This window comes from Mandrillus leucophaeus, unplaced genomic scaffold (assembly GCF_000951045.1).
Source record: "Mandrillus leucophaeus isolate KB7577 unplaced genomic scaffold, Mleu.le_1.0 Scaffold208, whole genome shotgun sequence".
Taxonomy (NCBI): domain Eukaryota; kingdom Metazoa; phylum Chordata; class Mammalia; order Primates; family Cercopithecidae; genus Mandrillus; species Mandrillus leucophaeus.
In genome coordinates, this window is record NW_012102121.1 from 1,962,134 (window position 1) to 1,981,126 (window position 18,993).

Genomic DNA, 18,993 nt, shown 5'->3' on the forward strand with positions numbered 1-18,993 from the left:
GCACTTCTTCCCAGTCATGGCAATCAAAAACGTCTTACCTACTGGGAGAGGCACATGTGACCACAGGGTGAGAGATGGAAGGGATCCCAGCAGATACCACAATCACCCATAAAGAGGCCTGGCCAGGCAGGCAGAGTTGCTGGCTCTGACACCAACTCCTAGTGAGCCTTTGGAAAGATCCTAGCCTTCTCTGGGCCTTACTTTATCCTCTAACATGTCTGGGTTGGGCCCTTCTGGACATACATAGCTCTAAGTGATTCTGCCTTGACAAGTCGTATGTCTTCTATCTCTTACAATTTGGGCTGAGGCCAGCAGGAAGAAAACATCACTGAGCCTTCCACCCATTAATATTTCACTTCCCACTAGCCATTTAAAAGCCACTGACAGAGTCAACTCCTGAACAAGGGAATGTGTCATCTTCCTCTTGTCATGCTTGCAAAGTGATAGGGCCTACCAGGTCACAGTCTTCAAATGACTAATTGCCAAAAACAAGGCTGTGGCACTCAAAGTCAGATCCCTGTGTGTGTGTGAGTGGGAGAGACATGTGCGTGCACTTGCACACACACACGTGCACATGTGTTGCACACACACGCCTGCTGCACAGGCACGCACATGCACACTTACACACAGCCTGCCATCTGGGAGCTGACTTACCGGTCAGCATAGCGCAAGGTATTCAGAGTGTGTTCAGTGGCCACGTGGCTTGGTGAGATGTTGGCGATCATGCAGGTTTTGGCATTGCCGATGAAAGAGTCCTTCAGGACCTGTCCAAAACAGAAGGCAGGTCAATGAGTGAAGTCAATTAACAAAGTGCATACTGACTACTTACTAGGTGCAGGATGCTGGGCCACAGTTCCCTTCTGCCCACAAAAAGGTAATTCACAAAATAAACAATACAAATGGCAAATAAACACAGAAAAAGGTACTCATCACATCACCAATCCAAAAAATGCAAACAAACCATTTAAAAACCTGGTATTTTTAGGTCATAAGATTAAGAGACTAATGATGCTCTTCCCCGGTGAGGGTCCAGGGAAATGGGTACTCTTCTATGCTGGCATGTACCATGAACTGGACAAACTTTCCAGAGGGCAGTTTGGCAATATGTGAAAATGTAAAAAGAAGCCAGGCACGGTGGCACTCACCTGTAGTCCCAGTTACTCAGAAGGCTGAGGCAGAAGGATCGCTTGAGCCCAGGAGTTCAAGACTAGCCTGGGCAACATAGCAAGAACCTAGCTCCAAAAAAAAAAAAAAACAACAACAGCAACAAAAAAACAAAACCAGGAAAAAGTATGTATACTCTTGGTTTGGCAATCACACTTCTAGGACTTTATCCTATGGAGATAATTGCTCAATTGACCAAAAAAAGTATGTATGATATTCATTACATTATTTATAATAGTAATATTTAGTAAAAATCTAGGTATCCATAAACAGGGAACAAACTGAATAATTATACACTGAATATAATAAAACCATTAAAAATGATTATACCTGTACTCAGGAACACAGAAAGATATCTAAAGCTTATATCTTCAAGGAAAAAAGGTGTATGATCCCATAACTCCGTAAGTGGATCCATATGAGGCTACACAGGCGGAGAGATGACTAGAAGGAAGTTCATTAACATAGCAGTGTGTGGTTATCACTGAGGTCTGGGACTTCAAGTTATGTTTTACTTTCTTCTGTACACTTGTATGTAGAATTGGAATTCTTATGTTTTAATTAAAAAGAAACACATTTTCTGGGAATGGGGAACTTGTCTTAAAAAATAACAGAGCTGGCTGGGTACAGTGGCTCATGCCTATAATCCTAGCACTTTGGGAGGCCAAGGCAGGCAGATCAGCTGAGGTCAGGAGTTCAAGACCAGCCTGGCTAACATGGCGAAATCCCGTCTCTACTAAAAATACAAAAATTAGTGAGGCATGGTGGCACACACCTGTAGTCCCAGTTACTCCAGGGGCTTGAGGCAGGAGAATCGCTTGAACCCAGGAGGTGGAGGTTGCAGTGAGCCAAGATCACACCACTATACTCCGGCCTGGGTGACAGAGCGAGACTCCCTCTCATAAATAAATAAGGAAGTAAGTAAGTAAAAAATAACAGAGCCAATGTCAGAATCAGGACTAACCACCTATAAGCAGGTTCCTGGGTCCCTGGTTAAAATCATGTTTGAGAAGACCTAACCCACAGATCACCAACTGTGATGGGTAAGGAACTATATTCTTATAGGTTCTGCCCAGGTCCTGTGGAGCCACTACTCTAGCTGCACAGAATAAAACTCTGCCCATGTGTGGGGCTGGCTTCATCCTGCAGCATACAAAAAGATCTTCTCCTAGATATCCCTCTACCTTGTCTGTTCTCCACTGTGCACAGGACACAAGGTGAAAAAGAACCCAGGACACCCACAACTGTCTTCACAGCTGTTTATACCTAGGCTGTTTATACCTAGGTACACCCTCCCATGCCACTCTTCCACAGACATCATGAATACTGATTTAACATCTACTGGAGTTTTCTGTTAATAAAGAGGCACATTTTCATGACAGAAAAACAAAACAAAACAAAAACCCTATTTGTTCCACTAAGAATAATCATAGTTAACATTTATGTAATTTTTTTGTGTAGTGTTTTTCTCCTTGTCACACATTTTAAAAATGATAAAAACAAAAAGTGGTCATACGGCACATGATCTTTTAAATGAAAAGTTGCAGTTTCACCTTTATTCCCATTGTTACTTCCAAATAGATCCAATGCTGTTTCTTCTGCATCTTTTTAAACGTTTTTTCCTGTGTGGCTATGTAATAGTAGAAATCACATAGGCAATCACATTATTACCTTGTTCTACAGCTTGCTTTTTTCACATCACAAAAGATCTTGGTCATCTTTCCTATCAGTACATGTAGAAAATCTAACTCATTCATTTTAACTGCCTGAAGCCATTATTTTTTTGTGCCAAAACATTGGTCTAAGTCTTAGAGCCAAGAAAGTATCAAGTACGGCTACACCACCCTATTCAATGCAAAGGCTTAGAGACTCCACTAATTCAACATTTTCTTTTCTAAGATGAGGTCTCTTTTGGACCCAAGTTGGAGTGCAGTGGCATGATCACAATTCACTGCAGCCTCAACCTTCTGGGCTCGAGTAATCCTCCTGCCTCAGCCTCCCAAGCAGCAGGGACCACAGGCACGAGCCACCACACCCGGCTAATTTTTAAATTTTTTTGTAGCAAGGTTGTTCGGGCTGGTTTGGAACTCCTCAGCTCAAGCAATCCTCTTGCCTCGGCTTCCCAAAGTGCTGGGATTACAGACATGAGCCACTGTGCCCTGCCCAGAGTTACCATACACTGGAAATAAACAGAAAGGTGGTGACCAGAACAGCGCTGCTGTCCCCAAGGAACCCCTGCCGCCCATACTGCAGACTTTTCTGCCTGAGTCTGCCCCTTCCTAAAGTCCTATAACAGGCTGAGTATCCCTCCTCTGAAATGCTTGGGAAGAAAAGTGTTTTGGATTTCAGATTTTTTTTTTTCAGATTTTGGAATATTTGCATTATACTTCTGGTTGAACATCCCTAACCCAAAAATCTGAAATCCTTTGAGCATCATGACACTCAAAAAGTTTTTAATTTTGGCCAGGCATAGTGGCTTACACCTGTAATCCCAGCACTTTGGAAGGCTGAGGCAGGCGGATCGTTTGAGCTCAGGAGTTCGAGGCCAGCCTAGGCAACATGGTGAAACCCTGTCTCCACCAAAAAAAAAAAAAAAAAAAAAAAAAAAAAAAAAAAGCCAGGCATGATTGCATGCACCTGTAGTCCCAGCTACCCGGGAGGCTGAGGTGGGAGGACTGCTTGAGCCTGGGAGGCAGAGACCACAGTGAGCCAAGATCACACCACTGCACTCCAGCCTGGGTGACAGAGCAAGATCCTGTCTCAAAAACAACAACAACAAAAAGTTTTGATTTTTGAAGCATTTCAGATTTCAGATCCTTAGATTAATGATACTCAATTTGTAGACAGAGTTCCTGGAAGGAATGTGACTCCTCTCCTTCTCTTTTCCCCACTATGCCCAGCATCATGTCTTACTGACAGTGGATGCTCAACTGAATGAACAAATACATGAAATAAGGAAGAAATGAATGAATCAGAACAAACTCAAGGCTCACATTTCACTTTACCTGAGTTAGTTTGCTTTGCCTGAAGGGAGTATGGGTGTGTTCCTGATCCAGTGCTCGGATACATTCTTTCAGCTGCAAAGGGGGAGAATAAGCACATCAAGTGTCATGTGCAAAGGGAGAGTAATAGATCTGATGCCACCTCCACAAGAAGCTTGTTTTTCTTCAATAAACCACACTCAGACAATCCTCCAAAAGGAAGTCAAAATGGCCTGTAGTTTCCATTCAACAAGAGAAACTAAGCTAGATTGGGAAACACCATCCTGTGCTGCCTAGCTGAAGGCCTCCCGGCTTAGAGGCTGGGATCCTAGGATTGGCCCTGAGTTGATGGCGGGGAACAGACAGACACTGGGACCTACCCTCAGGTCCTAGAGTTCAAGCTCATGTGGTGGTAGTTCTGGCTTGCTGGCTCCCTTTCTCTCCTCACATTCTTCCCAACTGTTGATACACTTAAATAGACAAAATATCTACATCCACTTCCCCGCTCCCTGCTCACACATGCACACCTGTTGGTGTAGATTCAAGTATAGATGCAGACATAAACTATCTGAATGGGGTAGGAGAAATTCTAGAGTCAGAGCTAGAAGGAAACTGAGAAATCACCTAGGCCTACCCCCTCATTTTATTTATTTTTTTCTTAATTTTTTTTGTAGAGATGGGGTCTCTGTATATTGCCCAGGCTGGTCTCAAATGATCCTCCTGCCTCAGCCTCCCAGAGTGCTGGGATTACAACCAGCACTTTGACCACACACGTCCAGTCAAACCCTTCATTTAAAAACAGCAGGGTCTGTGGCCCAAAGGCAAAGGAATGTGACTTGCTCCTGGGTGTACACCCTCAGTGAGAAGCGCTCACTGGGCATGATGAGGACAGTAGAGATCTGGGTATGTGGACGTCCAGGGGAAACACTCCCATCGGAACACAGTGGTGGGGCTGCAGGGGGCAAGATGAGGGAGGAGAGACCTTCTATTTCTGAGTGATGCATCTAAGCTAAAAGACAGTAAAATAAAAGGAAAGGAGCTGGGTGCAGTGGCTCAAGCCTGTAATCCCAGCACTATGGGAGGCCAAGGCGGGCAGATTATTTGAGGTCAGGAGATTGAGACCAGCTTGGCCAACATGGTGAAACCCCGCCTCTACTAAAAATACACACACACACACACACACACACACAATTAGCCAGGCATGGTGGCATGTGCCTGTAATCCCAGTTACTCAGGAGGCTGAGAAAGGAGAAAAGCTTGAACCCAGGAATTAGAGGTTGCAGTGAGCTGAGATCACGCCACTGCACTCCAGCCTGGGCGACAGAGGGAGACTCTGTCTCAAAAAAAAAAAAAAAAAAAAAGAGGGAAGAAGGTGGAAGCAATCCCTTGGAAGTGTCACCAAGAATAGGTAGTTTGCCTCCAGAGTATGCTATGGCTGTTCTTAGCAGCAGCCATAGATGCCCGCAACTGCCCTACCACTATCCAAGAAGCTGCAGGCTATAAACAGGTGTGAGGAAATTTCCTCTTCTATTAAAAATCTATCCAGTATTCCCCAACTTTAGCACTGAGAAGATTCTCCACTGGGGATGAACAAGTTATCAAACCCTGCCCCTCACAGACTTAAATTCAAGTGTGGCTTACAAGCTTTTTTTTTTTTTTTTAAATAAAAAAAGTTTGGCTCCCTCTCTCACCCTCCCAACTTATCCCTCGTGAGGTCTGGAAAGAATGTACCTAGCTGGAGACTTCAGTTCTGATCAAAAAGAAGTAAATAATGTGGAGCGGCACAAGGCAGCATATACAGCTGGAAAAAGGAATGAGAAAGAGCTCTACGTACAGCCATGGAGTGATCTCGAGGATGCCATGAAGTGACAAAAGCAAAGTGCAAAACAGTGCTCAGAGTATGTTAGCATTTTTCTAAGAAAAGGGGTGAGTGCAAACATACATAGACAGAAGAAAAATGATTTTACAAGGGGAGGAAGGTAACAAGGTTGAGAGTACAGGGATGGAAACTATACTTCTTTGAATGTGGCTTATTTTACAATTTTTACTTTAAAACCACGTAAATTTTTTTGCTTTTTGTTTGTTTGTTTGTTTAAGAGATGGGGTCTCACTTTGTATCTCAGGCTGGAGTGCAGTAGCACAATCACAGCTCACTGCTGCCTTGAATACCTGGGCTCAAGTGATCCTCTCGCCTCAGCCTCCCAAGTAGCTGGGGTTATAGATGCGCACCACCACACCCAGCTAATTTGTAAATGTTTTGTAGAGATGGGGTCTCCCTATGATGCCCAGGCTGGTCTTGAACTCCTGGGCTCAAGTGATCCTGCTTCCTTGGCCTCCCAAAATGCTGGGATTACAGGTGTGAGCCACAGCTCCTGACCTAAATGTTTTAAAATAATTACAAAATAAGGTTAAATCAAAATAAATAAGGCAATTCTTAAAACCAAAACCAAACAAATTAACCTAACGCTATGAAACTGGTAGGCTTAAACACACAGAGAATTATTATTTCAAGTGATTTGACAGCATAATATTATGACTGTACATCCTTAGTGGGATACAACCCAATCAAAAAGAAAATTGCGATAAAAATCTTGAACTGAATTAATCATATTATAAATAATATTATCATTATTTTGAAATATATATATTAAAGTAGAACAAATAAATGTTGTTAGGAACTAAGATTTCTAGCATAGGAGAAAAAAGAGACAAATACACACTTATAGAAATTAAATAAAAACCCTGTAATTTTATTTTTTTAATATTATTATTCATAGGCTTTCTTCAGATGAGGTAAGTTTATTTTCTGAGTCAGGGTCTTGCTTTGTTGCCTAGGTTGGAGTGCAGTGGTGCAATCATGGCTCACTGTAGCCTCAACCTCCTGGGCTCAAGCAATCCTCCCACTTCAGCCTCCTGAGTAGCTGTGACTACAGGCATGTGCCACCACGCCCAGCTAATTTTTAAGTTCTTTGCAGACATGGGGTCTCATTATGTTGCTCAAGCTGGTCTCAAATTCCTGGGCTCAAGCGATCTGTCCACCTTGACCTCCCAAAGTGCTGGGATTAGATGTGTGAGCCACTGAGCCTGGCCTGCAATCTTAAACTGATTTATTACTATAAATCCCACATATGTTTTTCTCTTTCAAAACAAAAAATAACACCTTATTTATTAGCTCTGTCCACTGAAAAGGCCCAGAAGCATGGACTAACGCAGTAGTGATTAGCACCCCTAGCACACAAACTGAAGTCTCTAAATACCATTTCCTTCTCAAAAAAAAAACAAGGCTCGACCGGGTGTGGTGGCTCATGCCTGTAATCCCAGCACTTTGGGAGACCAAAGCGGGCAAATCATGAGTTCACGAGTTCAAGACCAGCGTGGCCATCATGGTGAAACCCTGTCTCTACTAAAAATACAAAAAATTAGCTGGTTGTGGTGGCAGGTGCCTGTAATCCCAGCTACTCGGGAGGCTGAGGCAGGAGAATGGCGTGAACCTGAGGTGGAGCTTGCAGTGAGCCGAGATTGCGCCACCGCACTCCAGCCTTGGCGGCAGAGCAAGACTCCGTCTCAAAAAAAAAAAAAAAAAGAAAAGAAAAAGAAACAAATTAATGTTAATTATATATTTTATTTAACTCAGTATATCCAAAATATTATTTCAGCATGCAGTCAATATGAAAAAAATAAATGAGATATTCTACAAGCTTTTTTGGTAATCAAAATCTAGTGTGTATTTTACATTTAGAGCATATCTTAATTTAGACCATCCACATTTCAAGTGCTCAGTTGCCACATGTGGCTGGTGGCTATCATAGTGAACAATACGGCTATAGAGTCTAGCCACCTGACAGGAAACATAAAGGATAATGAGTAACATGTTAAACATCAACACAAGGATGCAGGTGGCCAAGTACAGAATGTGGTAAATCTTACTGGACAAGTGACCCAGTTTTCTTCAACCAATACACTGATATAGAAAAAATGAAAGAGGGAGTAAGAACTCACATAGGATTTTATTTGCATCTTGATTTGAACAAGTTAACTATAAAAAGACATTTATGGAACAATTAGAGGAATTATAATACCGGATAATAAAGAATTACTTCTTTAGGTATGATAATGTCATTACGGCTACATTAAAAAGTAAGAATATCTCTTTGAGATATATTAAAAAAAATTTTTTTTTTGAGATGGAGTCTTGCTCTGTTGTTGCCCAGGCTGGAGTGCAGTGGCATGATCTCGGCTCACTGCAACCTCCACCTCCTGGGTTCAAGAGATTTTCCTGCCACAGCCTCCCAAATGGCTGGGGTTGTAAGAGCCTGCCACCATGCCCAACTAATTTTTGGTATTTTTAGTAGAGACAAGGTTTCACCATGTTGGCCAGGCTGATCTACCTGAAGTGATCCACCTTCCTTAGCCTCCAAAAGTGTTGGGATTACAGGTGTAAGCCACCGTGCCCAGCCAAGATATATATACAGTATTTATGGAATAAATGACATGATGACTAGGATTTTCTTTTTCTTTTTTTTTTTTTTTTGAGACTGAGTCCCACTCTGTCTCATTGCACCAGGCTGGGGTGCAGTGGCACAATCTCGGCTCACTGCAACCTCCGCCTCCTGGGTTCAAGCGATTCTCTTGCCTCAGCCTCCTGGGTAGCTGGGATTACAGGCGCCCGGCACCATGCCCAGCTAACTTTTGTATTTTTAGTAGAGACAGAGTTTCACCATGTTGGCTAGTCTCGTCTCGCACTCCTGACCTCAAGTTATCCACCTGCCTCGGCCTCCCAAAGTGCTGGGATTATAGGTGTGAGCCACCGCTCCCAGCTGGACTTTCTTTAAAATAATCTAACTCGGGGAGGGAAGGGGTTGATTAGATTTTTCATATGTTGGTAACTGTTGAATCTGACAGGTATATGGGAGATCATTATACTATTTGTTCTACTTTTCTATGTTTGAAAAATTAATATAATTTTAAAGCTTGGGGAAAGAGAGAAAGCTTAACAGAGTTAACCGTTCAGCAACTGCAGAAATACCTCTGTTCCTAATTAGCATGTATTGACCAGGGGAAAAGAAGACAAGGAGAGAAGAAAATAGTTGCCTAGAATTGTGAGAGTCTGTCTGGTCAGCCCTCCGTCTCCAACCCTGGCATTCCATTATCACATAAGAACAGGGCAGTTGCTTTCCTGATTCCACCCCACATTCATCCACTCTGCCTATATGTAATGTGCAAAGTCTTTCAAGAAGGATTTTTAGATTAAAGATTTTGAACAACTTACAGCCAGGAGACTCTGATTTATTTCAGCACCTTCCATCTTTGTCTGTCTATCTGAGTCCCTTGCATCTGCTGCTCTTTCACTGCCAGCCAAGTCAATAAAAGAGATCCTAGAAAAAAGACACAGGAGGAGTGACTTCTGTTAAGCTTTATTTTTGTATCAGTCAGCATTCTGTGACCTCTGGAAAAAATTAACATTGGCCCATCCTTGGGAAAGAAAAGACATTACTGAGCTGGGTATGGTGGCTCACACCTATAAACCCAGCTACTTGGGAGGCTGAGGTGGAGGACTGCTTGAGGCCAGGAGTTCTAGACCAGCCTGAGCAAAACAGCAAGACCCCATCTCTTAAAAAATTTAAAAAACTGGCCAGGCGTGGCGGCTCACGCCTGTAATCCCAGCATTTTGGGAGGCTGAGGCGGGTGGATCACGAGGCCAAGCGATCAAGACCATCCTGGCCAACATGGTGAAACCCCATCTCTACTAAAAATACAAAAATTAGCTGGGCGTGGTGGCACACACCTGTAATCCCAGCCACTAGGGAGGCTGAGGCAGGAGAATCACTTGAACCTGAGAGGCTGAGGTTGCAGTGAGCCAAGATCGCGCCATTGCACTCCAGCCTCGCAACAGAGTGAGACTCCTTCTCAAGAAAAAAAAAATTGTAAAAATTAGCTGGTAGGCTGAGTACCTGGGACTACAGGTGTGGACCACCACACCCAGCTATTTTTTTTTTTTTTTTAAGAGACGGGGTGGATATGAAGGCGATCTGGCTGTGACATCTGTCACCCCATTGATCAAACTACTAGGCTCAAGAGATCCTCTCACCTTGCCCTCCCAAAGTGCTGAGATTACAGGTGTCAGCCACCATCAGCTTACCAGTTAATTTTTACAATTTTTTTTTTTTTGAGACGGAGCCCCACTCTGTTGCCAGGCTCTTGAGTCTAGGCGTTCAAGACCAGCCTGGGCAAAATAGAGAGACCCTGTTTCAACCCTGGAGATCGATGGGGTGACAGATGTCGCAGCCAGATCGCCCTCACATCCATCCTGTCTCTTAAAAAAAAAAATAGCTAGGTGTGGTGGTCCACACCTGTAGTCCCAGCTACACAGGAGGCTGAGGCATGAGGACTGCTTAAGCCCAGCGAAACCCTATCTTACATACAAACAAACGAACATGACTGTCAGCTTTCCAAGAGTATCACAAGATTCTGATCTGTCAGTTGATGCTGGTACTGTCCACTCAAACATGTCTATTGGTTTTATTTATGAGAAAGTATGACTAAAATTAATAAAACATTCTTCCCAAAAGGCTAAATGACCACAATGCTAATCACTTAAGTAACCACTTAGGTAATTACATAGAAAACTTTTGTGGACAGCAATCCAGCAAAAAAAAAAAAAAAAAAAAAAAAAAAAAAAAAGAAAAGAAAAGAAGAGAAAAACACTCATTACTCAGAGATGAAATAGGCTCATCCATCAGCGTGGCAGATTATTTGCTAGGAGAGCACCAGAGAAGCAATGAATGTATCCAATTGTCTTATGGCTTCTTTCGAGAAGAATGGATTAATCTTCTCCTCCCACCTTTTTTGGCATGTAAGCTCTCTAAGATGCATTCCCTACTGTTTCTCTGCTGAAACTGTGTTTCATGTTACAAGCAATCAATGTCCCTTTTAATAACTTAGGGTTGACCAACAATAGGTCATTACTTCATGGTTAATCAACTGATGACACGTTAGTACAATGATTTATTTCAGGGCTAACAACTCTACTCTGTATCCCTGCAATGAAGAACTCCATGGTGGCAGGGTATCCTATTGTTGAGAAAACATACTTCAAAGTCACATTAAAGGGAAGGCAGACAATGTAACTCCCTGATATTTCCAGCTTACCTGCCAAATGTCCTCTTGGCTGAATCTTTGATCTGAATTTGGATGATGGCATGGGAGCGGGAAGAGTCTGCATTAACTCCAGTGGCCCCAGTGCTGCGCTCCTTGCTGCCCTTTAAGATCACCTGAAAATAAAATCCATAGGATGACTTCCCCAAGGAGTAAACAAAACCCTCTGGCTGCTAAGAATTGACTAAGAGCAGTAAACAGCAGACATACAATTGTGTCAGTGCACTGCAGTTTCTTCTGTCCAGGTGGAAAACCGCTCAAACACTAAATTATACCTAGTAAGTACCCAATGACAATGAAAACAATGTGAAATACTAATCTTGTGGGAGAACGTTCCATAGCTCAAGAGCTAATTTACTTCTTGATCTCATACACTCTTTTTAGTATCTTTGATGGATTTAGCCTAACTAAAATCCCCAGGGCATAACTTGGCTCCAAAGCAGGGTCTCATAATACCCATCTATCTTAGTAACTGAGGCAAAGGACATAAATGTGCATTATAGAATGACTAATCACATCCACCTGTTCTACCAGGATGCAGTAATAAAGGAGGCCAGGTCCGATGTAGAAATATGGAAGTGATGAGTTACTGTGATTACCACGAGCCCATGATTTCCCTTGAGACTAATCCTCACTCACCCTAGACTGGGAGTAAAGACTAACAGGAGTCCTTCTAGCCATAATGGAATGGGGCAGGGGATGTGAAGTCTCAGGATTGGCCTGCAGCCACTGAAAACACAGTCATTTAAGAACATGCTGCCCTTATTTTGGACAGGGGTATGAGTGTTAGTTACTGAGAATAAAAAAGGCAAAACAAATTTTTTTTGAAATAGGGGCTTGCTCTATCACCCAGGCTGGAGTGCAGTGGTGTGATCATAGCTCACTGCAGCCATGACCTCCTGGGTTTGAGAGGTACCCGGCTCAGCCTCCTGAGTAGCTGGGATTATAGGTGTGCACCACCACACCTGGCTAATTTTTAAAATTTTTTGTAGAGGTATGGTCTTACTATGTTGCCCAGGATGGTCTTGAACTCCTGAGCTCAAACAGTCCTCTCTCCTTAGTCCCTCAAAGTGGTAGGATTACGGGCATGAGCCACTGTACCCGGCCACAAGAAACTTTAAAAACATTACTTGGGCCGGGCACGGTGGCTCACGCCTGTAATCCCAGCTTCTCAGAAGACTGAGGCAGGAGGATCACTCGAGTCCAGGAGGTTGAGGCTGCAGTGAGCCGTGATTACAGAGCAAGACCCTGTCTCAAATAAATAAATAAATAAAAATTTTAAAATAAAAATTTAAAACTATATTCACCTTTAAAGCCAGTAAAAGAAAAGGGGGTAGCAGTGGACAATACATTTTTTCTTTTCTTTTTTTTTAATAAAAAATCAGATGGGGTCTCACTATGCTGCCCAGGCTGATCTTGAAGTCCTGGGCTCAAGCAATCCTCCCACCTCGGCCTCCCAAAATGCTGGGATTACAGGTGTGATCTATTTCAATGAAATTTTAGAGTGTGGAAAGATAATGAAGGGGTGATAATTGCCAGCAATGAAGTTATAAAGTAAGTAAGTAGGAAAGGGGGGAGTCAGTCTATCAACCCATTAGGACCCCTAAGAGGGGCTCAGACTCTGGAAGCACCAGGTAATACTGGGATAAGGCAAAGATACACACAGTCAGTGATCAGAGCAGTAAAGCCCTCGGTGAAACATTCCCCATTCATCCCCACCCTGTGCAGGAGGCAGAAGGTATAGTCTCCAGAAAATGGGAACCAGAGACCAAAAAGGACTAAGCACCAGGCACAGTGTGGGGCAGAGTCAAGTGAAACAACTTAAACAAGGATTAAGTAAAAGCAACACACCAGCGTTCCCCAACATTACTCCTCAGCCAGAATTCTCTGGAGAAACCCTCACTTCCAAGCCCTACATATGTTTACATTTTGGGGACTTCCCCGGCAAAACCAATTAACTTTCAACCTATAGTGAAGCTTAATGATCAACAAGCACACCTCTGACACACAAACTTTGTGACTGTTATTTTTTTAATGCCTCATACATACACGTGAATAAAAAGCCAAAGCCACCAGCATGAAAACACCAAACCAAAAGAGGTAATAGAAAAAGTACTTGGAAATTTAAAATATGATAAAGTAAAAACTGCATTTTAAAAGGTAGTAAGATACAGGCTGGGCATGGTGGCTCATGCCTTTAATCCCAACACTTTGGGAGGCTGAGGCAGGAGGATCACTTGAGCCCAGGAGTTCAAGACCAGCCTGGGCAAACAGTGAGACCCCCATCTCTACAAAAATTAGCTGGGCGTGGTGGTGCACACCTGTAGTCCCAGACAGGAGGCTGAGGCAGTAAGCTGCACTCCAGCCTAGGGGACAAAAATCTCATCTCTTAAAAATAATCACCTACTCTCAGGTTCAGGGGGAAAAATAAATTAATTAAATAAAATAAAAGGTTGTAAGTTTTTTTTTTTTTTTTTGGAGTTGTAAGTTAAGGATATGTCCCAGAAAGCAAAACATAAACAAGATCTGCACTCCCATGTCTGTTGCAGCACTGTGCACAACAGCCAAGATTTGGAAGCAACCTAGTGTCCATCAAGCGATGAATGGATAAAGAAAATGTGGTGCTTGTACACAATGGAGTACCTATTCAGCCATGAAAAAGAATGAGAGCCTGTCATTTGCAACAACATGGATGGAACAGGAGATCATTATGTTAAGTGAAATAAGCCAGGCACAGAAAGACAAACATCACATGTTCTCATGTGTGTGATCTAAAAATCAAAGAAATTGAACTCATGGACATAGATACTAGAAGGATGGTTACCACAGAGGCTGGGAAGGGTAGTGGGGATGCGGGGGTGGTTAATAGGTACACACAAAAAAGAAATAATGAATAAGACCTACTATTTGACAATACAACAGGATGATTATAGTCAACAATATTTTATAGACTGGGCATGGTAGCTCACATCCATAATCCAGCACTTTGGGAGGCTAACGCGGGTGGATCACTTTAGTGCAGGTGTTTGAGATCAGCCTGGCCTACAGGGTGAAACCCCATCTCTACTAAAAATAAAAAAATTAGCCAGGCATGGTGGCACACACCTGTAATCCCAGCTACTCAGAAGGCTGAGGCAGGAGAATTGCTTGAACCCAGGAGGCGGAGGTTGCAGTGAGCTGAGATCACACCATTGCACTCCAGCCTGGGCGACAGAGCAAATAAAGAATAAGAGCCGGGTGTGGTGGGTCACACCTGTAATCCTAGCACTTTGGGAGGCCGAGGCGGGCAGATCACTTGAGGTCAGGAGTTTGAATAAGCCTGGCCAACATGGTGAAACCCTGTCTCTACTAAAAACACAAAAATTACCCGGGTGTTGTGGTGCATGCCTGTAATCCCAGCTACTTGGGAGGCTGAGGCAGTAGAATTGCTTGAACCCAGGAGGCGGAGGTTGCAGTGAGCTGAGATCACGCCATTGCATTCCAGCCTTGGGGGGGAAAAAAAAGAATAATAAAGTTCTATTTCATTTTTTCTCAATCTCTCACCATTTTAATTTATATCACATTGAACATAGTCACAGTTTCCAAATTAAGAATCCAAAAGTAGACAGAGCCAAACTTCAACAATAAGATACAAAATATCTTAACAAGTAGCAGTTGCTTTTTAGAAATTTAATTAACTAAAAATATTTTTTCCATGATCTAAGCAATAGTATGTTTCTAAAGATTATCTGTATGTGAGATGTAAAATCAAAATTCAGAATCATACTTAAATACACCAATTTTGTAAAAAGTTTGCTAAAAATTTAAAGAGACAATATGATGAATCCTTTTGTAAAGAGAAGAATCTGCTAATTTATAAAGCTAGATCATCAACTATATGGATACCACCTTTATGCTAATGAAATCATGGGAGTTACAGTGGTAATCTCTTATACTGGATATGGCAAGTGCTGAGAAAAAAGCACTGCTAACTAAGCTCAGACGCTGGGTAAGACACTTAAGGCCAGCACTGTGACCAAACCATCCAGTTTAAATGCACCTTCTGGCCCTGGCTTCTCCCTGTCCCTTTCACTTCATGTTTACACAGGATGGGATGCAATGCTGACGGATCATCAGATTGGTATTGTTCCTTTTTCAAACTTTTTTTCCTCATTAGGAAAGACAAACAATGTGGAAAACTTGGAAAATATAGGAAGAGGATAAAGACGAAATTATCTATCTCTCATAATTCCAGTGATTATAAAATTCTGGTGTATTTCCTTTTAGAGTTTTAGATTTCTTACAGCTTTTTTTTTTTTTTTTTTGGTCATTTACAAATCCTATGAAAAGACAGGGGAGGTCTTAAACCTTTACATTTGTAAAAGCAATATGTCTGACTAATAAGGAAAGGAACACAGAGAAGCTAAGTGACTTATACAAGGTCACATAGGTAGAATATGGTCAGGCCAGGAATAGAAGGCAGATATCCTCTTCTACATGTGAGTAATGATGTTACTAATAATGCTAGTCCAATGAGACCCAGTGAGAACTCAGAAAGGCCTCAAGGCCATACTTCGCAAGGAAATGTGGATATGAACAGGAAATGCAAAGGGTGGCCCTGTGGTTCTTCCTCAAGAGTGTCAAAAAAGATTGGCTTCTGAGACTGTGTTACAGACTTTTGAACTTGGGTTTTCACTGCATCTTGTACACCATAATGTACTGGGTATCTCTAAGTGCATCTCAGAGACCTAACATGTTGAGATGCCCTTTCCTGGTTAAATGTATTTTAGAGAAGGCATGAGGAATTTCTGGTCCTTGGTCCAATTTTTTCCAATAACAGCCTGCTATAGTCATGCCTTCCAGAAACTATGTAACAATGCACCTGAGCTATGAAGAGTAAAAATGAGGCAGTCTGTGAATATCAAAGTCATCACATTTTTGTAAATGCCATATACAACTGAAGTATAGCAGTTAAAATGGTGAAATCTGGAGTCAGGTTGCCAGGGTTCACATGCCAGCTCTACCATGTGGTTATGTAGACTACTGCAAATCACTTAACTTTTAAGGGTCTCAGTTTCTTATCTATAAAATGGGAATTATGGCCGGGCACAGTGGCTCACACCTATACTCCCAGCACTCCAGGAGGCCGAGAAGGACAGATCACCTGAGGTCAGGACTTTTACACCAGCCTTGCCAACACGGCGAAACCCCATCTCTATTAAAAATACAAAAATTGGCTGGGCGCAGTGGCTCACATCTGTAATCCCAGCACTTTGGGAGGCTGAGGTGGGTGGATCACCTGAGGTCAGGTGTTCGAGACCAGCCTGGCCAACCTGGTGAAACCCCATGTCTACTAAAAATACAAAAATATTAGGTGTGATGGCATGCGCCTGTAACCCCAGTTACTTGGGAGGCTGAGGCAGGATAATCACTTGAACCCAGGAGGCGGGGGTTGCAGTGAGTTGATATCACACCACTGCACTCCCACCTGGGCTACAAAGGGAGACTCTATCTCAAAAACAAACAAACAAATATTAGCCAGGCATGGTGGCCTGCGCCTGTAATCTCAGCTACTTGGGAGGCTGAGGCAGGAGAATCGCTTCAACTCAGAAGGCGGAGATTGCAGTGAGCCAAGATCACGCCACTGCACTCCAGCCTGGGCCACAGAGCTAGACTCTGTCTCAAAAATAAAATAAAATAGAATAGAATAGGAATTACCCAGGTTATTAAGGCTAAAAAAAAAGATAATACATAACTAAAGCACTTAGTACCACAACTGGCACATGGCAACTTCTCAATAAACATTAATTTTTGAAAAGATACTAAAGGGGCCGGGCACAGTAGCTCATGCCTGTAATCCCAGCACTTAGGGAGGCTGAGGCAGGTGGATCACCTGAGGTCGGGCGTTAGAGACCAACATGGTAAAACTCCATCTTTACTAAAAATACAAAAATTAGCCAGGTGTGGGTAGTGGGCACCTATAATCCCAGCTACTCAGGAGGCTGAGGCAGGAGAATCCCTTGAACCTGGGAGGCAGAGGTTGCGGTGAGTCCAGATCATGTCACTGCACTCCAGCCTGGACAAGAGAGCAAAATTTCGTCTCAAAAACAAAACAGAAAGAAAAGACACTAAAGAACTAACATCTTCGTTTAAACTTCTAAAACTTAAACTATTTCTTTTTTTCATAAATGTGAAACAATCAGAGCTTCATGGAAAAATATAGCTTTAGAGATCAACATGAAATATCATGGGCTCCCCAGTGCAAACCAAAAAAAAAAAAAAAAAAAAAAAGAAAAGGAAGGAAGCAGATAAGAGAAAGAGAGAATCTATTTGGGGGAAATGCAAGTCTAGGAGGTGAGCAAAATTAATGCAATCACCTTTAAAACTACTAGGCCCCCTTTTCCTCTCACTGCCTCCTCCTTCTCAAACTCCTTCCCTAACTAAACTCTGTTGGGCAAGTTTCTAAATCTAAGTTCTCTAGAGAGAACATATTATGTGAATAGTAAAATGGGAATCTGCTACAATAGGAAGTAATGAAAACTGGGCCTGGTGTGGTGGCTCACACCTGTAATCCCAGCACTTTGGGAGGCTGAGGTAGAGGATCACTTGAGCCCAGAAGTTCAAGACCAATCTGGGCAACATCTACAAAAATTTTTTTAAAAAATTAGCCAGGTGTGGTGGTGCACACCTGTGGTCCTAGCTACTCAGAAGGCTGAAGTGGGAGGATCGTTTGAGCCCAGGAGGTTGAGGCTCCAGTAAGCCGTGATTGCACCACTGCACTCCTGCCTAGGTGACAGAGTGAGACTCTGTCACAAAAAAAAAAAAAAAAAAAAAAAAAAAAAAAAAAAAAACTGTGGCGGTGCTGGGAAACATCATTCAGGGACTTAATAAGAATAATACATGTGGAAAGTTGAGCCAGTATCATACTATAAATTTTATGTATGTTATCTTACTTCCTTCTCCCCATCATCCAACCCAATCATCTATCAATATCTATATGTTTCACGCTCAGACAGGTAAAGGATATGCTCAGGGATACATGGCACTGTAACTGACTGCCCATTACAGCCAAGGCAATGATAAAACATGAAACAAGTTTATCAAAATTCCTAGGAATGAATACTTCTGACTATATAAAATGGGTATAGGAATGACTTAAAAAAACAATGAATCTCTAAAACTGAAAAAATGCCCATTGTCTGACAAAATCTCGATTCCAAATCTGGGAAATGTGATGAATCAGTGAGTCTTCTGTAAAGGCAGGAAGTTCTGGGGCCTGCGTTGGCAAGAAATCAAATACACTTGGAAGGAGAAACTTCCTGGAGGAAGGACAATCCCATGTGAATAATGAAGCTACCAGTTGTGCAGGCAGGCCATGCCTGAGTAATCCTGAGGGTGATTTGAGAGGGTAACACTCCAAGATGACACTTGAGGGTGACACTTGAGCAAACACATGGGTGATACCTGAGCGAGTATGAACAGTGACACCTGAGAGTGAAATGTGACACCTGAGTTAGCAAGTGCTGTTGTTTCAAGTCAATAAATGTTTATTTATGAGGATAACTGTGTCAGGTATCCATAAATTATATAAACTTTCCACCTTGATCTCAGCTGGCTTCCTCCTTGTACAACCCCATATGTACTGCAGACTGAGGGTATCAATGGCAATAATATGTTGACTAACAAGGAACTTTTTTTCTGCTTTTCTTAGGAA

The 18,993-nt window shown here is 42.5% G+C and overlaps 1 protein-coding gene across 2 annotated transcripts in view; it reads right to left on the minus strand.

The window, feature by feature from the left end:
* The window catches only part of KIF24 (kinesin family member 24), an 82,501-nt gene that overhangs the window by 6,875 nt on the left and 56,633 nt on the right, over positions 1-18,993 (minus strand). For both annotated transcript variants that reach the window (XM_011980033.1, XM_011980032.1), the window contains 4 exons: positions 11,295-11,416; positions 9,415-9,520; positions 4,170-4,241; positions 655-764 (listed from right to left, as the gene is read on the minus strand). In XM_011980033.1, the coding sequence (XP_011835423.1) occupies positions 655-764; positions 4,170-4,241; positions 9,415-9,520; positions 11,295-11,416 (410 nt within the window). The remainder of the gene's footprint in view (positions 1-654; positions 765-4,169; positions 4,242-9,414; positions 9,521-11,294; positions 11,417-18,993) is intronic.